This window comes from Condylura cristata, unplaced genomic scaffold, assembly GCF_000260355.1.
Source record: "Condylura cristata isolate star-nosed mole 26May11 unplaced genomic scaffold, ConCri1.0 scaffold00002, whole genome shotgun sequence".
In the NCBI taxonomy this organism is placed as follows: domain Eukaryota; kingdom Metazoa; phylum Chordata; class Mammalia; order Eulipotyphla; family Talpidae; genus Condylura; species Condylura cristata.
The window spans coordinates 7,774,744-7,792,766 of record NW_004567103.1 but is presented as its reverse complement, the minus strand read 5'-3'; the positions used below and the strand labels follow the sequence as shown (position 1 = coordinate 7,792,766).

The following is an 18,023-nucleotide window of genomic DNA, read 5'->3' as shown; positions in this document are numbered from 1 at the left end:
ACACATTTATAGAATGTTCACATATAAATGGCATCAGTAGAGTCTGAAAGCACAGATGAAAAGATCATGTTCAACCAAAAGGAGGGTAAGCGTATTTGCCCCTGCAGAATATAGTGCCTTATTAAATGCAACAAAAGGCTATAAAATACAGTAAGAACCTCCTCTAAGGTAGCGTCTGTCAGATGTGGGTACAGTTTTGATTTTGCGGACAGGTGACTCCCAACATCGTTCACTGGGAGAGAGCAAACCAGTGCCTGTCCACTTAAACCATACCTGCATAGGGACCCTCCCTCTTCAGTAAAGGGGAAGACTTGGGAGCGAGTTCTGGGAGCAAACAGCTCAGGATGGATGAGCTACACCTGGCAGCTACCTCAGCAGCCAGCTACTTGAATGGGCCCACGGGGCAGGGCGCAGCAAGTGCGGAGAGCAGCTCACCCAGTCCCAGGTCGGTGAGCTCCATGCTCCTCCGCCCATGGGGGGGCCCCTCGGGGCTGATCTGCAGGATGCGGTTGAGGGTGTGGATCCATTCATCCATGTCTGACTCTGTCTCGGCTGCCAGCACAAAATAGGTCAGGTCATGCATTTTCAATTCAAAGGCATATTTTCTTAATCTGTTATTCTGTGGTATAAAAAGAAAGAAAGAGAACAGAATGCTAGATGAGAAAGGGTAGGGCAAAAGTGATATTTTTTTTATGAGGTTGTGTTTAAGGCCTTTCCATCCAAGGAGGCAGCAAAAAGATCTTCCAAGGAGGACAGACACATAGATGAATGTGTTTGGACTCAGAGAGGTGTTTTACTTCGGTTTCTATTGACTGGATGAGAACATCCACTGGTTCCATCATTTACCTTCAGGCCCCTGCATCATCCACTGTCTGCTTTGAGTTTTGCCTTTGCTTCCTCACCTTTGTCCTATCGTAGCTCTCTCTGTTACACTCAAATTGCCACAACCCAGAGGCAGCCCTTGCCAAGGCTGCTCACAGTGGCATCGGCTTCCCAGTCAGAGGACCATGCTTCTCTGCCTTCCTTGACCTCTGACCTCATAGCAGAATGAACAGCGGCCACATTTTCCTCCTCAAAAGCGTCCTTCTCCCATTTCCATGACCACATGCTATTCTGGTATTCACTTCTCTTCTTTGGGTGCCTGCTTGCTATCGCCTATTACTAGTCTTCCTACTTATTGGGGGCCCCAAGGCTCACCCCATCTGTACCTCGGATTCCTTTCTCTCTCATCTGGTCCAATGACTTCAGATGACACCCACCTGTGCTGGTACCCTGATTGCTTTCTCTACCCTGGCCTCTAACATGACTTTCCCATTGTGAATTCTGTGATGAACAGCGGGACCAGATCCCATTCCGGGAGTCATGCCTGTCACACACTTGGGGCCACCTCCTGGTCTGAAGCAGCCTCTGGCACCCCCCCATGCAGCCAGCAGTCTCTGTGACATTTATTCAGGTAGTTATTTGACTCATCTTCACTCTTCAGGTGCTGTACTTGCTCAGGTAAGCTTTTCCCACTTCCTCAGGGCAAGGTTTTGCACTCGAACATTCCCGACAGTTCAGAGTCATATGCTTATTCATTTTCACCTGTTTGTTTTGACCAATCTACATCTTCCATGGCTGACCCCATGAAGGATGGTTCAATTTTGCTCACCACTATATCCAGTAGATCCTGGACCCGAAAAAAGGCATACTTTATGAATGGAAGAACGTAAACTCATATTCTAGGAGAACTGACATTGGTAGGAAGAGGTAAATGAAGGCGTGATTGAAAGGATGAACAATCTGTAAAACAAAGATTCTCTGTTGTGCAGAGAATTAAAAAGGACTCATGTGATGAGTCGCTCCCTTCATTGACCACAGAACAGATGTCCAGGTTGTCATCTGTATAAAAGAATGGATCATTTAAAGATCAGGAAGCACATGTAAAGTGCAGAGAAAATTTTCATGACACTTTTATATATTCTTGCCATGAGATCAGAAATATAAATTCAAAGTGGAAACTTCCTCTCAAAGATACAAACCCGTATAATATAACTTGGGGTGCTGGCAGGAATGACTGGAACTCTTCCATCCTTCATGTGTTCTCAGGTATCCAACTCAGACCTACGTGCCCTAAAGCCTCTAGAACATCCACAACTGTAGTCAAGCAAAGGCCAACACTGATAAAAATTCAACTGAGTCAAATAAAAATGAAGGCACATCTAGAGATAAGCATGTCACTCTAGAGTGCAATTGTGGGTGAAGATCGAACAAAGAGATTCTTCTTGAGAACAGGATTGTATTTTGGATGATCAACTTGGTTTCAGAGGTCTCCAGAAGGCAGAGGCCCCAAGATGTAGTATGGCAGCCTGTTTGAGAATGCAAATTCTTAGAAGCCACATTCCCCCCCCCCCTCCCCCTCCTACACATTTCCTAGAGGTTCTCATGAGAAGCTTCAGGAAACCACTCTGATCTGCAGAGATGGCCCAAGGGCAAAAGGCAAGAAGGCTGAAGGCTGGTGTAAGGAAGGCAAGTTTCTAACAAAGCAGAAAAATAGGAACAGAAATAGGCACTAAGGAAAAGACTAGAAATACCAAGTTCAAGGCTCGGTTTTTGCCAGGACGTTGCTTGCTATTTGAGTTTAGCAAAATGTAAGCAAATTTTAGCATTGGCTTGAGAACAAAACAAGCTGCTAAATTATTCTGATATGTATGTCATGGGGACAGGGAGACATAAAGCTATGCAAATGCTTCCATTGGGGAGAAATAAAAAGTGGGTTCAGATGCCAAGGAAGAGTGAGCTGTTAGAAAGAAACATCATAAGACAGACATAAAGTCTGATTTTCTAAGTTACTTTCTGTACTCTAAACGAATTGAATGTGGTTGCGAACAACAATATTTTGGAATATCGTTTCAAATATGAGCAAAGTACGTGTCCTTGTTTCTCAAAAACCGGTTATTTATAAATGAAATACATATTCTATTTGCAACCTTCCAAAAGTCAAATGATCGTTGTCTACTTAGAGTGAAATAGAGCCAGCTGCAGCTCAGAGAGTGTGTGGGGCAAGGCTGAGACACCTAAGTGGCTTTCTACCTCACTCTGTAGTCTCCAAGATAATGGCATATAAAACAGCAAAAGAGCAAGGACAGAAATAGAAAATCAATGGGACATTTGGATAATGTTAAAATGCAATTGTTGTCATTAAAATGGTAATCGCTAGAAATCATCTTCCCTCTTTAGCCCTGCACAGGCTCCTCCATTTCCCTGATGCCAAGTAATCTTCATGGTCAATGCATAGCTTTGCTCACTCACGCTCACGTCTGTCTCCGTGGCTTCACCACTTGCAGGAGCCTGGTGGGTCCTGCTGCTTGGATTGTTGAATGAGCGGTAGCACTGCTCTGAGGTACAATATGCTCCTGGAAATGTCCTGAGGTAGGTCTGGCCCCAAAGCCACCAGCACCAAGGAGGGCTGAATGTACAAGGATGTTAGCCCACAAAATCTAACACTGTACTTCTGGTGTTACAGCCTCTTTCACAGAATTTTGCAGGAGTAAGAGAAGACCTTGCAAAGAAAACACGCAACACCAAATCAGGTATTGGAGGCCACCAATGTGCAACCCTTTGCAGTCTCTGTCTGGAAAGTGTTTACCTTCCTTGAATTTATATTCTAACATACTGAGTGTCTGTGAACAAACAGGCAGAAGTATAGCAAGTGTAATATATGTTAACATCTATATACGATACCATCATGTGGTGATGCTGTTCTGCTCTTACAGAACCTTTTGAGATTTGCCCCTCATGTTTCATTTGCCTGTTCTAGATTGTCTTTTTCTCTGCATACTCCCACAAGCTGGGCCCTCTTTGAGGACAGAAGCCTTATCTTACTCATATTTGGTTTTGCCCCAGTGCTTTGAATAAAACAAAATTTTCAACATATTTTTTGCAGAAATAAATCCTGCTCACTGTCCTGCCTTCGTCGAGTTTCTTCTGCCCAGCGCATTATTTGGCTGCACACATCTGTACGCCATCGAAGCCTCAGGCATCCTTCAACGTTTGGACATTCCTCCACCTCAGCTCTTGTGTTGCCATTTCTTAGTTCTGCAACTTGGGAAAAGCACACACTTTTTTTTTTTTTTTTAAGATTTATTTATTTATGCATACAGAAGGGGGTATAGGCCAGAGGTGCAGGAGCAGTGAGAGGCTTCACTAGAGACAGAGTGGGAAGTAGAGCAGGCAGATGAAGGAAGTACACTGCTGAGGGGAGCAGTGGGCAGGTCAGGAGAGGTCTGCCACACCATGTGGTCACCGCTGGGGTGGGGATCGAACTCATGCAGAAGTGGCTTTAGCTTCTCAGTGCTGTGCTTTAATTTGCTGTGCCACCAGGGAGGGCCCCTATTTTTTTTTTTTATAATGTTTTTGATACTAAAGTCTTCAAATGATTTCATTCATTCATTCATTCATGTATACATAACCGGGGTGCAGGCCAGAGGTGCAGGGACAGTGAGAGACTTAACCAGAGACAGAGTAGGGAGCAGAATAGGCAGATGGAGGAAGTACACCGCTGAGGGGAGCAGTGGGCAAAATAAGGGAGGTCTGCTGCTCCATGTGGGTCACCTCTGGGGCAGGGATGGAACTCGCACTGAAGCGGCTGTGGCTAGCTTGCAGTGCTCTCCTTTAACCCTCTGCACCACCAGGGAGGGCCTGAAACCACACTACTTTATGGAGGTTTATTTTAATAAATGGCAATGTACGCTCTAGCAACTGCTGTCAAATAATAAATGAGATTGAGCAAATGATAATCGCCATTCGGAGTTTTATTATTGTCATGGGATGTGAGATGCTTTAGAGCCAGTTTGCTAATGGGAGGAAAGAAGGTCATACCTGACTTTTTGGTTTGTTTTCCTTGGCTGGTACTTTTATTTCCCTCTCAACCCGAGTGTGTTTCTGCGGGTTTGTGTACTCCAGGTTCTCCTCAGTCCACACCACTCCCTATTGCCTCACACCTGGCCCCACTTCTCCACGGCCTTGGAAGGTGTCTAGGTTTCCACACTTTGGTTAAGCACATAAGGCTGTTGTCTTGGAAGTCACCACCACAAGGTGGCAGACTCAGCGCCTAGGAGGAATGAGGTGCTCTGCACCCCACCACCACCATGTAAGCCTGCATGACGTGTTATCAATTATCTCTATTGATAAAGGGCTGGAGACAGGACTCGGCTATTTGTTCTCTTGCACAGAGGCTGCACTGAATGCATGTATGGCTCGGCCAATGAATGGATGAATGAATGTCAGGACTGAAGGAACAAGACGGAATAACACTGGCTTAATTATCTCTTAATTCCAGGTTAAAGCCAAAACAACAAAACTGAGAGTTCTAGTCCAGATTGGAAATACAAGAGGTATAAAACAGATCTAAAACTGTCTGTTGATATTACAGAAAAAGAAGAAATATACTGTTAGGTCTTATTTATTTATTTAAAAAAACAAAACAAAACAAAACAAAACAACCTAAATTGGCCCTCCCTGGTGGTGCAGCGGGTTACAGCACAGCACTAAGAAGCTTAAGCCACTTCACCATGAGTTCGATTCCCACCCTGGAGGTGACCACATGGTGCAGCAGACATCTCCTGACCTGTCCGCTGCTCCCCTCAGCAGTGCACTTCATCGGTCTGCCTGTTCTGCTCCCCACTCTGTCTCTGGTGAATCCTCTCGCCCTCCACATCTCTGGCCTGTACCTCAGTTCTGTATGAGTAAATAAATCAATCTTAAAAAAACAAAAAACAAAAAACACCCAAAACCAAATCCCGAAATTTCTAGCCACAAACATCACCCAAAGTCTCTCAGAAACATGGATAGGAGTTTCTGTTGACTGGAGCTCATCCTTGAAATCTATTGCTCAGGATTCCAAGGCCACTCCTAGGGTCCTAAATGACTTGCTCATAAAGGTTGTTACGAGTGTGAACTCTCTAAGGTGTCCGAGGTACCTGGCTTGCCAAGAGGGTCGTGTTCCGCTGTGCTGTTCCATTCAAGGGAAACTGACCATGATTCTTGACAAAGTAGGTCTGACTCAACCTAGTTTTCACTTGCTTGGTCCTTTTGGGTGTATGTGTTTCTTCTCTGGGCACATTGTGTACTTGACAGTTTGCCAGAGCAACAACTGAACTTTCACTCTCTCAATCAGAATGTTCTTTCCAGATGTGAGGACTTAAAAGTTTGACGTAAGAGCTGTATGCAAATAGGAACTGGGATCCAGACACGTGGGGACAGGCAGGTTGGGTGTCTGTCTTCCCAAGTGATCTTAAGAAACTGGAGGTGCCTCCTGCTACAAAAGGGTAAGAAGTGCTTGGTAAAGAGGAATGTAAATGAAGGGATGCAGAGCTGAACTCTAAAAAGATGTAATCCATGTTCCCAAATATTTAAGAGACTATTGATTTGAAAATGATGTGCAACTATTCAGCTGTGCTTTAATATGTAAAATCTACATTGAGGACTACCACTTATAGACCCATATTTTTTGTACAGTCTTCCTGCCAACCCAAGATCATTCATTACTGTACTGTACTTCTAGAATATTCCATAGTGCCAGCCATTTATACTCTCTTTCTAGCTCTTGTGATGCTGTGTGATTAATCACAAGGTATGAGATGATGTTCTCCCTGGTTGTGACTTAATAGGGAATTCCCAATGCCTAAGCATAACTTCTTCCATGCTACAAGCCCTAAGAAAGTCTGTTGAATGAATTGGATAAAGCAGGAAAGCACATTCAGATTTTCTAGGAGGGCTTTTCCACAGTGGAATATCTCTCTCTCCAAATTGTGACATTTATAATCAATGGAAGAACTAGGGAAGAAGCAAGCTGTCTCCCAGATCCTTTTCCTGTAGTGGCACATTTATTCTAGTCTTTTACTTAAGGCATCTGAGATCAAAAAGTCTGAGCAACTTACTCAAAGCCTTGGTAAATGGGGATTTGAATGCTAACCTGGACAGACCTCAGAATTGTGTCCTCCTAGGCAATACTGCCTTCAACAGAGACTGTTGACATTGCTTTCCAAAGCAACACAGCCTGAGAGGATGGAGAAGAGGTTATCACTAGGGTGGGAAGTCAGAGGACATCACTAGGGTGTGTTCAGACAAGTTACATGATTCTTGAAAAAAGAAAGGAGAGATTATCCAGATCTCTGCAAACTTAATGCATAACAAGGCTTACGATGAAACTCCTTAAAACCTGATGACCCCATTGTTATCCCAGACTTGGAAGTAGGACAGGAAAAGAAAATATTTACGTTCTTCAGCTCAGTGTCTATAAAATGGAGCTATTGATCTTGAACCTCTTATTCGAGTGTTACTTTGTATTTCCAAAGCCAAAGAATCTCTTTTGTGACCCAGAACAGAAAACTATCTCCATCCTCCTGTGAGGATCCTTACTGCCCTTCCCACATGGAAAGCTGGCTTCTGTGTTAAAATGCAATTATCTTTCACTTCTAGCCGCATGCTCAGCACTGCTTAATTAATTTTTTCCTTTTACAGTTCAGCATTGTTACTTTTTGGAGGAAGTCCAGACTTTAACAGGTGAACTATCCAGAAATAGGCTGGATCTGAGTGAGTGCAGAGAACTCGACTCTGCATCCCCATATGCTAGTGGCCCTGGAGTGAATGCAAGATGGAATAATCTCTCCTATCCAGCAAGGTCTGTGCATGCCTGTGGCCTGGAGGTAAAAGACCAAACTGCACCGCACGACTTGTGTGGCCTGAAACAGCATCTTGATGTAAAATTGAGGTGAGATTGCTAAAACACTGGATTGCTTCAATATCACATAAGAGGAAATAAGGTAAACTATCTTATCAGAAAAGAAGGAATGCAGGTTTTGAAAGAACATGGACAAATGAGGTCTATGGTCCTGTCCTGCTTTTGGCCATGCCAAACCTAATGCAAAGGACATGAATTTGAAGACTGAGTGCCATGTTAAAAGCATGGTTTCTGACATTCAAGTCCCATTTTTGAAGGATCTGAACCTCCTCTTGGATGGAGGATTGGGCACCTGTTTGCAGCAACTTTGCTATTTCATTATTAACTAACATCAAAAACAGCTTCAATGAAATGCATTTTTTTTGACCTACTTGATCACACATTATCTTATTGAATTCTTTAGCTCAGTGCTTCTCTACGCTGTGGATAACCAGGAGGCCATTTCTTCTTTTTCTTGAATAAACCAGAGGTGATTGCACTGGCTGTCCCAGGGCCTTTGCACTTGCCACCCCTGCTCATTGGTGAGTTTCTAGATCAAATAATTTCTTGAAAAAAAGTATTGTTCTTCTGGAACATTGATGGTGCATTCTAACCTCACCACTTCTTTTTCTTCTGCAACTCTGTTTATTTTCTTTATTCCAGTTTTCACCCACTCAGTCCATCATGGTTACTTATTTCTTGGTTTAATTCTGTTTTCTTCCTTTATTGTGATAACAGGGATCTGTGCTGCCGTGCTCTCCACTGAAATCCCAGAGTCTAGACAGCTCTTACTCACATCATCTACTCCATAAACATTTGTAGAATACATGACAGAATAGGGTGGCCACACTTTTCTATTTCACAAACCCAAGGGAGCAACGGGATTTCCACTCACCTGTACCACACCTGTACAGGAATCCAAAAAGATGCAGCCTTTGGGTTCTTTGGATATTTTTTCATCTTTGTAAAAGTTCATGATATAGGAATTATCTGGCAACTGAGTGAGCTGGAAATAGCGCTTTTTGAAAGACTAGAGGAAAAGAGACAAAAGGTGATTCAAGTTTGCCATGTGCTATTACTCATGGAAATGAGACCTTCCCTAAGGCCCTGTGAGTGCTACTCGACTAGCGCCTTCCTCTAGAGCAGAACATCCTCCTCTCTCATAAATAACATTTGACACCAAACATGAGCTCGATGCAAACGGCCCTCCCCTGTGCGGTGACCGAGGATGGGGTGTCAGGAGAGGCGGCAGGGCCAAAGGGCGCTCGATGTCTCCTTACCCGCACAGTCACGGTATTGTTCACGGTGCTGTTGAAGTCGCCCTTGTGGAGCCAGCCAGACTTGAAAACGCCTGGGCCTCCTGCTCCCCCTCCACCCTTGGAGGACGAGTGGGACGTGGTATCCTGTGCAAACGAGTCGTTAGGGAACCTGCAATCACCTGTGAGGCCAGCGCCCCCACGCGGCAGAGCTGTGCGGCTCTCACTTTGCCTTTCTCAATCACCAGTTTCCATCTCCCCAAGCAAACATGATTCACATGCACAAAAAGCACCCGCTCGCCCCCCTCCCCCTAACAAGTTACTGCAACTCTGCGAATAAGGGTTAGCATGTGAGATGCTCTAGTGAAAGCCAGGAACTGGTCCTCATGTTTGAAACATTTCACTTTCAGCCATTGACTTACTTCATCCTTATCAGCGTCTTCATGGTCAACCTCAAAGGAATGTGAAGGCAGTTTCTCTGGTTTGTATTCTGCTCTGATAGTAAGAAACAACAAAACAGGATTCTGATTTGTCATTTGAGACATCTTTTTTTTTTTTTAAAGATTTATTTATTTATTCATACAGAATTGGGGTACAGGCCAGAGATGCGGAGGGTGAGAGGATTCACCCGGGACAGAGTGGGGAGCAGAACAGGCAGATCGATGAAGTACACTGCTGAGGGGAGCGGGTGGGTCAGGAGAGGTCTGCCGGGCCATGTGGATCTCCTCTGGGGCAGGCGGGAATCAAACTTATGCAAAAGTGGCTTAAGCTTCTTAGTGCAGTGCTTTAACCCGCTGAGCCACCAGGGAGGGACCCCTCTTTTTTTTTTTTAATTATTATTGTCAGCAGTTCCCAGAGGAACAACTGCTGTGATGACCTGCTGACAGATTTTTACAAGATAATGGAGTCTGGAGAGGTCCCATTTTTCTTCAGAAGTATTACCTTCCCTCTATACCATTACATCTTCTCTCCAGTGACTACATCTCCATTTTCAGCTACAGTAACTACTACAGAGATGCATAAGCATCCTTTTGGAAGCAGATGAAGACAAGAAGGGCAATTTGGGGAGTGGCTGGTTTATAATTTTCTTCCTCCACATTTTGAAGTAGAATAGAACCAGCAATGTTGCAATGCATTTCTGCTTTGCCATTACATGACATTCCAAGGAGATGGGATGTTCCGTTGAAGAACAGCGCTCTGAGACCGGGCTTGGGCCCTGGCCATGAGGCTACACTGCCCCCCAACTGGGCCCTCCCTAAATGCCTGCACCAAAGTGATTCAGTGCTTGCACTCACTTTGTGCATTTCCATAGATGCACACACGCCTCTGTGCTACAATATCAGTCATCTCTCCTGCAGGGGCACGAACAGACACCTAGCTCCAGAAACGTAAGTGAGACAGACTTTCTTTCCATCTTTCTAGCCCACAATTCATGGCTGAATGGAAGCTGGTTGTGCCATATCTTGGCCCTCCATTCCCAGGACATTTCTTAACAGTCGGATCTAACGACATGACATCCTCATCCCACCTGGTCTTTTTCTCTTCTCATGTGGAGGAGCTCAATGTGCATTTGCAGACTGATTTAACAGCAGGTAGGGTTAGTGGGGTGTCACACAGGGCGTATTAAGGAAATGTTCCAAAGGAAAGATAAAAGAATGAGTGGGTCTGTCTCTGGTGAAGCCTCTCACCGCCCCTGAGCCTCTGGCCTGTACCCCAGTTCTGTATGTACAAATAAATAAATCTTAAAAAAAAAAAAAAGAATGAGTGGGGTAAACTGAGGAAGAGGCAGCAAAGACAGAATTGCCCAGGGCAGAATGTCACCTTTGACTCAGGGGAACGCCCTCACTGTATACCAGTCAATTCCTGTCAATCTCCCTTTGACTCAAGCATAATTCTGTTCTGAAATCTTTATTCTGTCCTCTTTTATCTCTTCTTCTTTTTAAAGTTTTGTTTTATTTACTTATGCATACAAGAACTGGGGTGTAGCCAGAGATGTGGAGGGTGAGAGGATTCATCAGAGACAGAGTGGGGAGCAGGAAAGGAAGAGTGACTGAAACACCTAGCTGAGGGAAGGCAATAGGGAGACAGGAGAGGTCTGCTGTGCCATGTGGTGGGTCAGCTCCCTGGTTGGGGATCGAACTTGTGCTGCAGTGGCTGGTGATAGCTTGATAGTGCTAAGACGTAATCCTTTATACCACCAGGGAGGCCCTCTTCTCTTTCTTATGAAAGAATGACCTTACAGTATTTGTTCCTGATAGCCATAACTCACCATAGCGGCCATATTCTGTGGGCCAGCCCTCATTTCTGAGTACTGTTTACAAAGGGGAGAAGGCACCCTTTCGAACAGACAAAAAAGGTAGCAGAACCAGGTGCTGAATCTCTGCATGAGGCTGAATACTGATGAGGACTTTTCCACAAATCTTGCCATTGAGTAGTGGAAACGCCTATACCTGACAGGTCACGGCCATCGTTTCATGTGTTTTATGGATTTCAAGTGTTTTATGAACAATTCTGCTCAAAATGCCAAGGGACAGCATGATGAAACAAATAGCAGCGGACCACGCCGAGGGATGGTACACCGAGGGATGGTACTGAAACACAGGGGAGCGGGTGTGCTTCGAACACGGTGCTCAGTTAAAGAGGCTGCACCGGAAGCGCACACACGGCAGGGCTCCAATATTGAGAGGTTCTAGAAAAGTTGGAATGAGGTCAGGGAAGGTCTCTGGCAGGCACATGGAGCAGGAGTGAGGGCTGAGCAGGAGGGGTGGTGGCAAACTCTCTGGGGGTGATGATGAGGACGCTCCCGGTCTCCACGGGGTGCTGTCGCATGTGGTCAAGCGGTGGAAGGGTCACAATTCATGCATTTCCTTATAAAGTTTCCCTCAGAAGAAAAATAACTGCAAGCACCAGATCTCCAGTTAATGGCATTTAGTATAGAAAGACCGGGGACAGTATGTTGATTTTCTAAGTTCTAAATTTGAAATGAGTAAGTTGGATAAATGGGTGGTGTGGGGGTGGATAGACAGACTACCGGCTGTGGCGAAAAGGGTACAGCTACTTGTACATCTACCTAAGTGTGGGTCACTGTGGGTGCTCAGGAAATGCCCTTGCATTAAAAATAATTCTGGGTACACTTTATTTGACCATTAGTCACAAAACATACCCTGTGAAATTTTTTCCTTACACCAACCCAGCTGTGGTAAAATAATTTAAGTACATTACAGATATTTTACTCTATGGGTTAATTAAAACAGTGGCATCATATATTTTTGTGTCATTTTTATCTCCTGAGAACCTCAAGTTCAGTGCTCATTTCTATGCCTCATATGTAAAGGTTTTCTATTTTACATCTACACTGTAATAATTCTTCGTGTTTTCCTATAAATACACTTGTAAAAGAGGACTTTTTAAGAGTCAACAATAACACAATTTTAAATTTAAAGACTAAAAGTGAGGAGATAAACACACCTTTTTTTAAAAATTCATTTTTCTCTAATTACATGTTTTTATTTGGCAATCTCAGCAGCCCATAAAAAGAAATGAATGATTTAAATTGGTAGCAGACATAGGAGGCTTCTTTTAATCCAGGAGGTATGAAAATAATTCACTTCTAATAGCCTCAGAAGGCACAGTAAATTATGTTTCCACAACTGACCTAAATATGTGTGGTCTTTCGTGGAGAGTGCTTTGCTTTGGAACATCATTAAAAGAAAAAAAAATTTTCTCTTCAGTGTTAGAGTGTTCATTATTTCAGGGGGTATATTAGAGGATTTTATTCTGGCACTTCTGCTTTTCATTTTGAATATCTATATAGTTCATTGAAACCTAATTTTGTGGCAGTCTTATTCTTAGGCTTCCCCTTCTCGGAATCAGCTTCCACTTCCTTTAGTTAAAGGAAGGGACTTTCTCAACATTACTTCAGTCACTTTCACATTTTTGCTCATTTGATTTCTTTAATGCTCTGTAAGAATTCCCATGCATGCATGATGTCCAAAGTCTACTCTGGCAGGAGCTGCTTAATAGGAGAAGAACATTGTGAATGTGAAATCTTTGATTTATTTCTCTGCTTTATGGCACCACAAATATGGGAAGGGATCATGCTCAGTGAAATAACTTAGAAGGAAAAAGAAAAGTATCGATGGTTTCACTTACAGAAGGAATACAGAGAAACAAAGTAAGACATAGGGGGGGAAAACAATAACCATAACCAGACAAAACAAAAATCAACAGATAAATAAATCAGAGACACTCTGCAGGGGAGGGGGTGAAAGGCATCAAAATAGGAGAGGGAAGAACACAAGGGACAGGGACTGTGGACTGTGGTGATGGTTCACAGGCGACGTGTGGGCATTTTATGGTGATTACACCTGAGGGGGAAAAAAGCAAACTTCATAAAAAAAATTGTATATCTAGTAGGAAATACACACACTCACACATGAGATAGCTAGCTATGAAGAGAGATGCAGTGCTGAGGGCCAAAGACACTGAAGATTCCTGTAGACTGTAGACACAGGGTGACATCAATTCTATAGGACAACCACATCCTGTCCTCCAAAATGCCGGGACCTAGCCTCCATCTTGTAACCACTTCTCAGAACTATTTTCAGAAGAGGAAGTCTGGATGTAGGTGCTTTTTAGTTGTTTCTACAGACTGTGCGCCCAACACCCAGGCATTCTGAGGTAGTCCGGACTCCTGAGGAATCAGGGTGTGACGGGACCTTCCCTGCAGGCAGTGACAGCTTGGGCTGTGCGGGAGGGGATCTGGCTCTCAATGCCTATTGAGAGATTTGGTAAAAGGAGATGTTCCTTGTTTTGAAAAATGATTTGCTGTTTTGGAGGAACATAATTTTGCTCTTCACAGTAAGGCAGCTCCAGAGAAATGGCCTCCTTTCCTCTCTTTTCTTTTACCACTGCTATTGAATTCGCCATAGTACAGACCCAGGGATCTTATAAAATCATAAGCCAGAGCATGTCATATTCCTAATCAGAATCTCCCCATTTTTCTACTGCAAGGAGAACACCACCCCAGCTCCTTTCTGAGGATGACGTGCGTATCTCTAACACTTGAGAGACGTGTTAACACTGACAGGGCTGTTCTAAGTGTTTCCCTGTTCTTATGCACACCATCTTAGTTTCCTCAGCCGGTGTTGGGTGATCCCAACTCAGCTCTGATTTTGAGCAGATTTGAGCAACTTTAATCCCAACCAGGAAGAGCACTTTTCAAACTTCCGGGTACAGTGTACTTCACCAATGGCATGTGACAAAGTAGGACTCCCTGAGCCGTCCCTTCTCCTGGGGGTCTGAGATGGAGCTGTGACTGGTCAGCTGTGTGCGTAAGTGGGGGTCCCCGCAGCCAACGGCCGCTTCTTTTCATCTTGTGCGCTTGCTGGGGCTGGTGGTCGGGGGCTCTTACTCCATGAAGGCCAGGTGGACCCTGAGGTCCACCACCCTGTTGCTGTAGCTTAACAAGAGGGTCACTGAGGGCAGTTCCAGCCCAGCATTGAGGTGGGGAATGGGCTTCACTGTTAAAATCGTAAGACACAGCCTGGTCCTCAGTGGAGTTCGGGATGCCCGGAGGGACCCGTGTGATACCAGCTATACCACTTTCGGGAAAGTTCGCTCCATTCATTCACCCATGGTTATTCACCCTGCAGCTGTGTTGGGGTGGGCATCCTCCTAGGTCTGGGGTCTTCTGCAGGGAGGCCAAGCCTGTGGGGGCTTTCTCTTTAGTGGGGTACATGCTGATAGAGATGCTTCTCCCCATGTGGCTGATCAAGTGCAATTCTCCTTGGAGGTGCAGAAGAAAGTCACCATCACCTAAAGGTGTGATGTTACCAAGAGCCAGGGGAAATAATTCTGGTGTTAATCATTCCCCGCTTTTTGCTTTTCTTAAGTCTGCATCAATTCCATGGAAGTGGTTTGTCTTCAAGACTTTGGATATCCCAGCATGAACAGTGGTAAATCTGATTGGTCTATGTGAAATTGCCAGAGGATTTCTTTGATCCAAAGTGTACTTTTCTCATTCTCTTGTGTTTGCCAGAGAAAGGACAGCACACAAAGAATGCTATAATAACTGGTGGGCTTTAAAATTTATTCAAAAATTCAATTTGTGTAGTGAAGGATAGACCTGGACATTCAGTGTGAACTTCAGGTAGTATGTATGCACATGTATTCATCTTTAACACACAGGTTTACCAGGAAAAGGAGAGAAAGAGAAGGAGAGGCACTAACCTAGTTACAGGTGGGCACTAGAGCAGCTTATATATATTTTCAAAGCTGTGCACTGCAAACTTAATGTTATAATGCAATATCACATCAAAACAAAATTCTAATTAAAAATTGAAATTAATTAGGGCCCTCCCTGGTGGCGCAGCAGGTTAAGCACAGCACTAAGAAGCTAAAGCCACTTCCGCATGAGTTCGATCCCCGCCTGCCCTGGAGGTGACCACATGGCGTAGCAGACCTCTCCTGAACTCGCCCGCTGCTCCCCTCAGCAGTGCACTTCGTTGATCTGCCTGTTCTACTCCCCACTCTGTCTCTGGTGAATCCTCTCACCCTCCGCATCTCTGGCCTGTACCCCAGTTCTGTACGAATAAATAAATAAATCTTTAAAAAAATTGAAATTAATTAAAAAATTTAAACTAAAGTTAGTGTACTTATAGCTCCCCCCCACCCCCAATTTTGTGAATATACAAATAATACATCGTGAAACAAAACAGTCTAGCACGGCTTTTATTTATAATTTTAAAAAATATACCTGGACAGGGCCTCCCTGGTGACCTGGAGGTAAAGTCACAATGCTGTTACCACTACTGCCCGAGTTCAATCCCCAGCCAGGGGGCTGACCCACACGGCACAGCAGACCACACGGCACTGCTCCCCTCCGCAGTGTATTTCAGTCCATCTGCCTGTTTTGCTCCCCACTCTCCCTGGTGACCCTTCTCATGAACCCCCCACTTCTGGCCTGCACCCAGTTCTTCTGTGCATCAGTAAATAAATAAATATTTTTTCAAAAGATATTCTTGGATTCACATACGCATATTCACAAACAATGGCAAAACTTAGATGGAGAACCTCTTCCTGTATAGCAGAAAACACATGCAGCTACAAGGGGGTTTTCGTAACAGGGTCTTACCCAGGTAACTGTCGAAGGTCCCCAGAATACTGTTCATACTTGTAGTTTACCACATACCACTGGGAACTGTAAAATTTACAAGCCTGAAAGAGAAAAAAAAAAAAAAAAGACAAAAGACAACCATTAAAAAACAAAACTAAACCTCTGTTCTGGTGAAAGCCCTGAGAATACTGTTCTCATCTCCCCCACGCGAGGAAGTGCTGGCTTGCCCGTCCGCCATCTTGATTTCCGCCTTCTGCCGACATTGGGGGAGCCAGCTTGACGGGTTCACTGGGTTTCCACGAAAGCCTGGCGCACACCAGGTGTCCTGCTCACCCACGTTTCTTCATTGTATATCTGTATTGTCTAAACTTTCTGGAAGGAGCAGCCATTCCTTTATATTTACTTTTATATTTACTTTTACTTTTTTATCGAAGAAACATTGGCTTATCGCATGATACAGGTTTCAAATGTCCAGTCTTACAAGTCAAAGCACGGTGGCGTGCACACAGAGGGGCTGATGTATACGGCACATGATGTTCACCACCAAAAGGTCTAGTTTCTGGCCTTCACTTGTACAATTGATGGATGGCTTTTAAGATTCCTTTTGACTTGAAAATTCCATGATTCTGGAATTTAATCGCTAACACAAGACTAAGAGATGGCCCACAGAGTTGGAAGAAGAGAAGGCGTGATGGCTTCCTGCAGCGTGGGTGTGCACACTGGGGTAGTCTTCCTGACCCAGGAGGCCGCCGGCAAGGAGCTCCCTTAGGAGAAATCGCTCCCAGGGTGGGGGTTGGGCTTCATCAAAGAAACACTGGCGTCACTAGGGTGATGGGGGCCTCTGAGTACCAGGCTCCGGACGCAGCCACGGGCAAGGGGAGGGGAGTGAGATCATGCATCTTCTGCCATCTGGCTTTCTCTAGCCTTGAACTTTCTCAGCACTGCAGCTTTACTGATTCAGAGACAAGCCCACGCATAGACTGGCACCGAGGGTAAAACGAGGCCTGGCACTGGCACCAAAAGAGGGGAGGATGGTGCCTGCTGAGGTGGGGGTAGTCTAAACACAAAGCGGCAATAAGACAACGGATATGCGATAGGGCAGCAAAGGGGGCCCGGAGGGCTGTTGCTGCGGGAATGGGTGAAGGGGGATGGGAATAAAACAAGTTTCCCTGAAATTAAATTTCTAACTTGCTATTTCTGCCTATCACCTGATACTGGAAATTGGAGGAAAGGTGAGCCCTAATACGCTCTTTGGCTAAAAGATTCATCTTCCTGTTAGATCAGTGGCCAGGGAAGTGGGCAAAGAGCTTAGCTGCTTAGGGAATCCCAAGAAATGGAGATAGAAACTTCAAGATTGTAGTTCTCATTCTCTTTGATTATCTTTTCTCTCCACTTTACTGCTGTTTCACAAAAAGTGTATCTTAAGGTGGAAAACAAAACACATGAAACCATACCCTTTTTTCATTTCCTATTAATCTTTGTTTCTGGTACACAGTTTGACCTAGTTCCTATCTGTTTGAGTTTGAATATTGCATTTATTCACATAATGGCATATTCTAGAAATTTTGGTCTCTAATTTCTAAATTTTATGAGCACTTTAAGTAGAATAAAATACCATACGTTAATTTAGTAATCCTCTCTCCTAGTTTTGGAGACCAAGGGTTCATTAATCATTCTACAAATATTACTGCATTGGTTCTGTTATTCAAGATGGTACTAAGTGACAGAGCACCTAGATATTTAAGACATGCATACACGAACAAGAGACCAAATTCATGCGCTCTTGAAATGTACGTCCTTGGAAGACTAGTTTGTAAATACTAAACAATCTGTCACTAAACAATCTGCTGTGTTAGAGGATGGCAAGTTAGAAAACAAAAATGAAGGAAGGGGCTGTAAAGAGGTAAGGCAAGGGGACCAGTTTATACAGACAGCTGCAGGTGGGTTT

General features: G+C 44.3%; 1 protein-coding gene across 7 annotated transcripts in view; it reads right to left on the bottom strand.

The window, feature by feature from the left end:
* The window catches only part of DOCK10 (dedicator of cytokinesis 10), a 187,203-nt gene that overhangs the window by 88,498 nt on the left and 80,682 nt on the right, over positions 1 to 18,023 (bottom strand). For 6 of the 7 annotated variants that reach the window (XM_012727593.1, XM_012727583.1, XM_012727576.1 and 3 more), the window contains exons 1-3: positions 8,983 to 9,062; positions 8,598 to 8,732; positions 436 to 619 (exon numbers count right to left, since the gene is read on the bottom strand). In XM_012727593.1, coding sequence (XP_012583047.1) covers positions 436 to 619; positions 8,598 to 8,678 — 265 coding nt within the window. In that variant the 5' untranslated portion in view covers positions 8,679 to 8,732; positions 8,983 to 9,062. Of the gene's footprint in view, positions 1 to 435; positions 620 to 8,597; positions 8,733 to 8,982; positions 9,106 to 9,380; positions 9,454 to 16,093; positions 16,177 to 18,023 lie in introns of those variants that run through there. The other variant, XM_012727609.1, reaches the window with a different exon arrangement.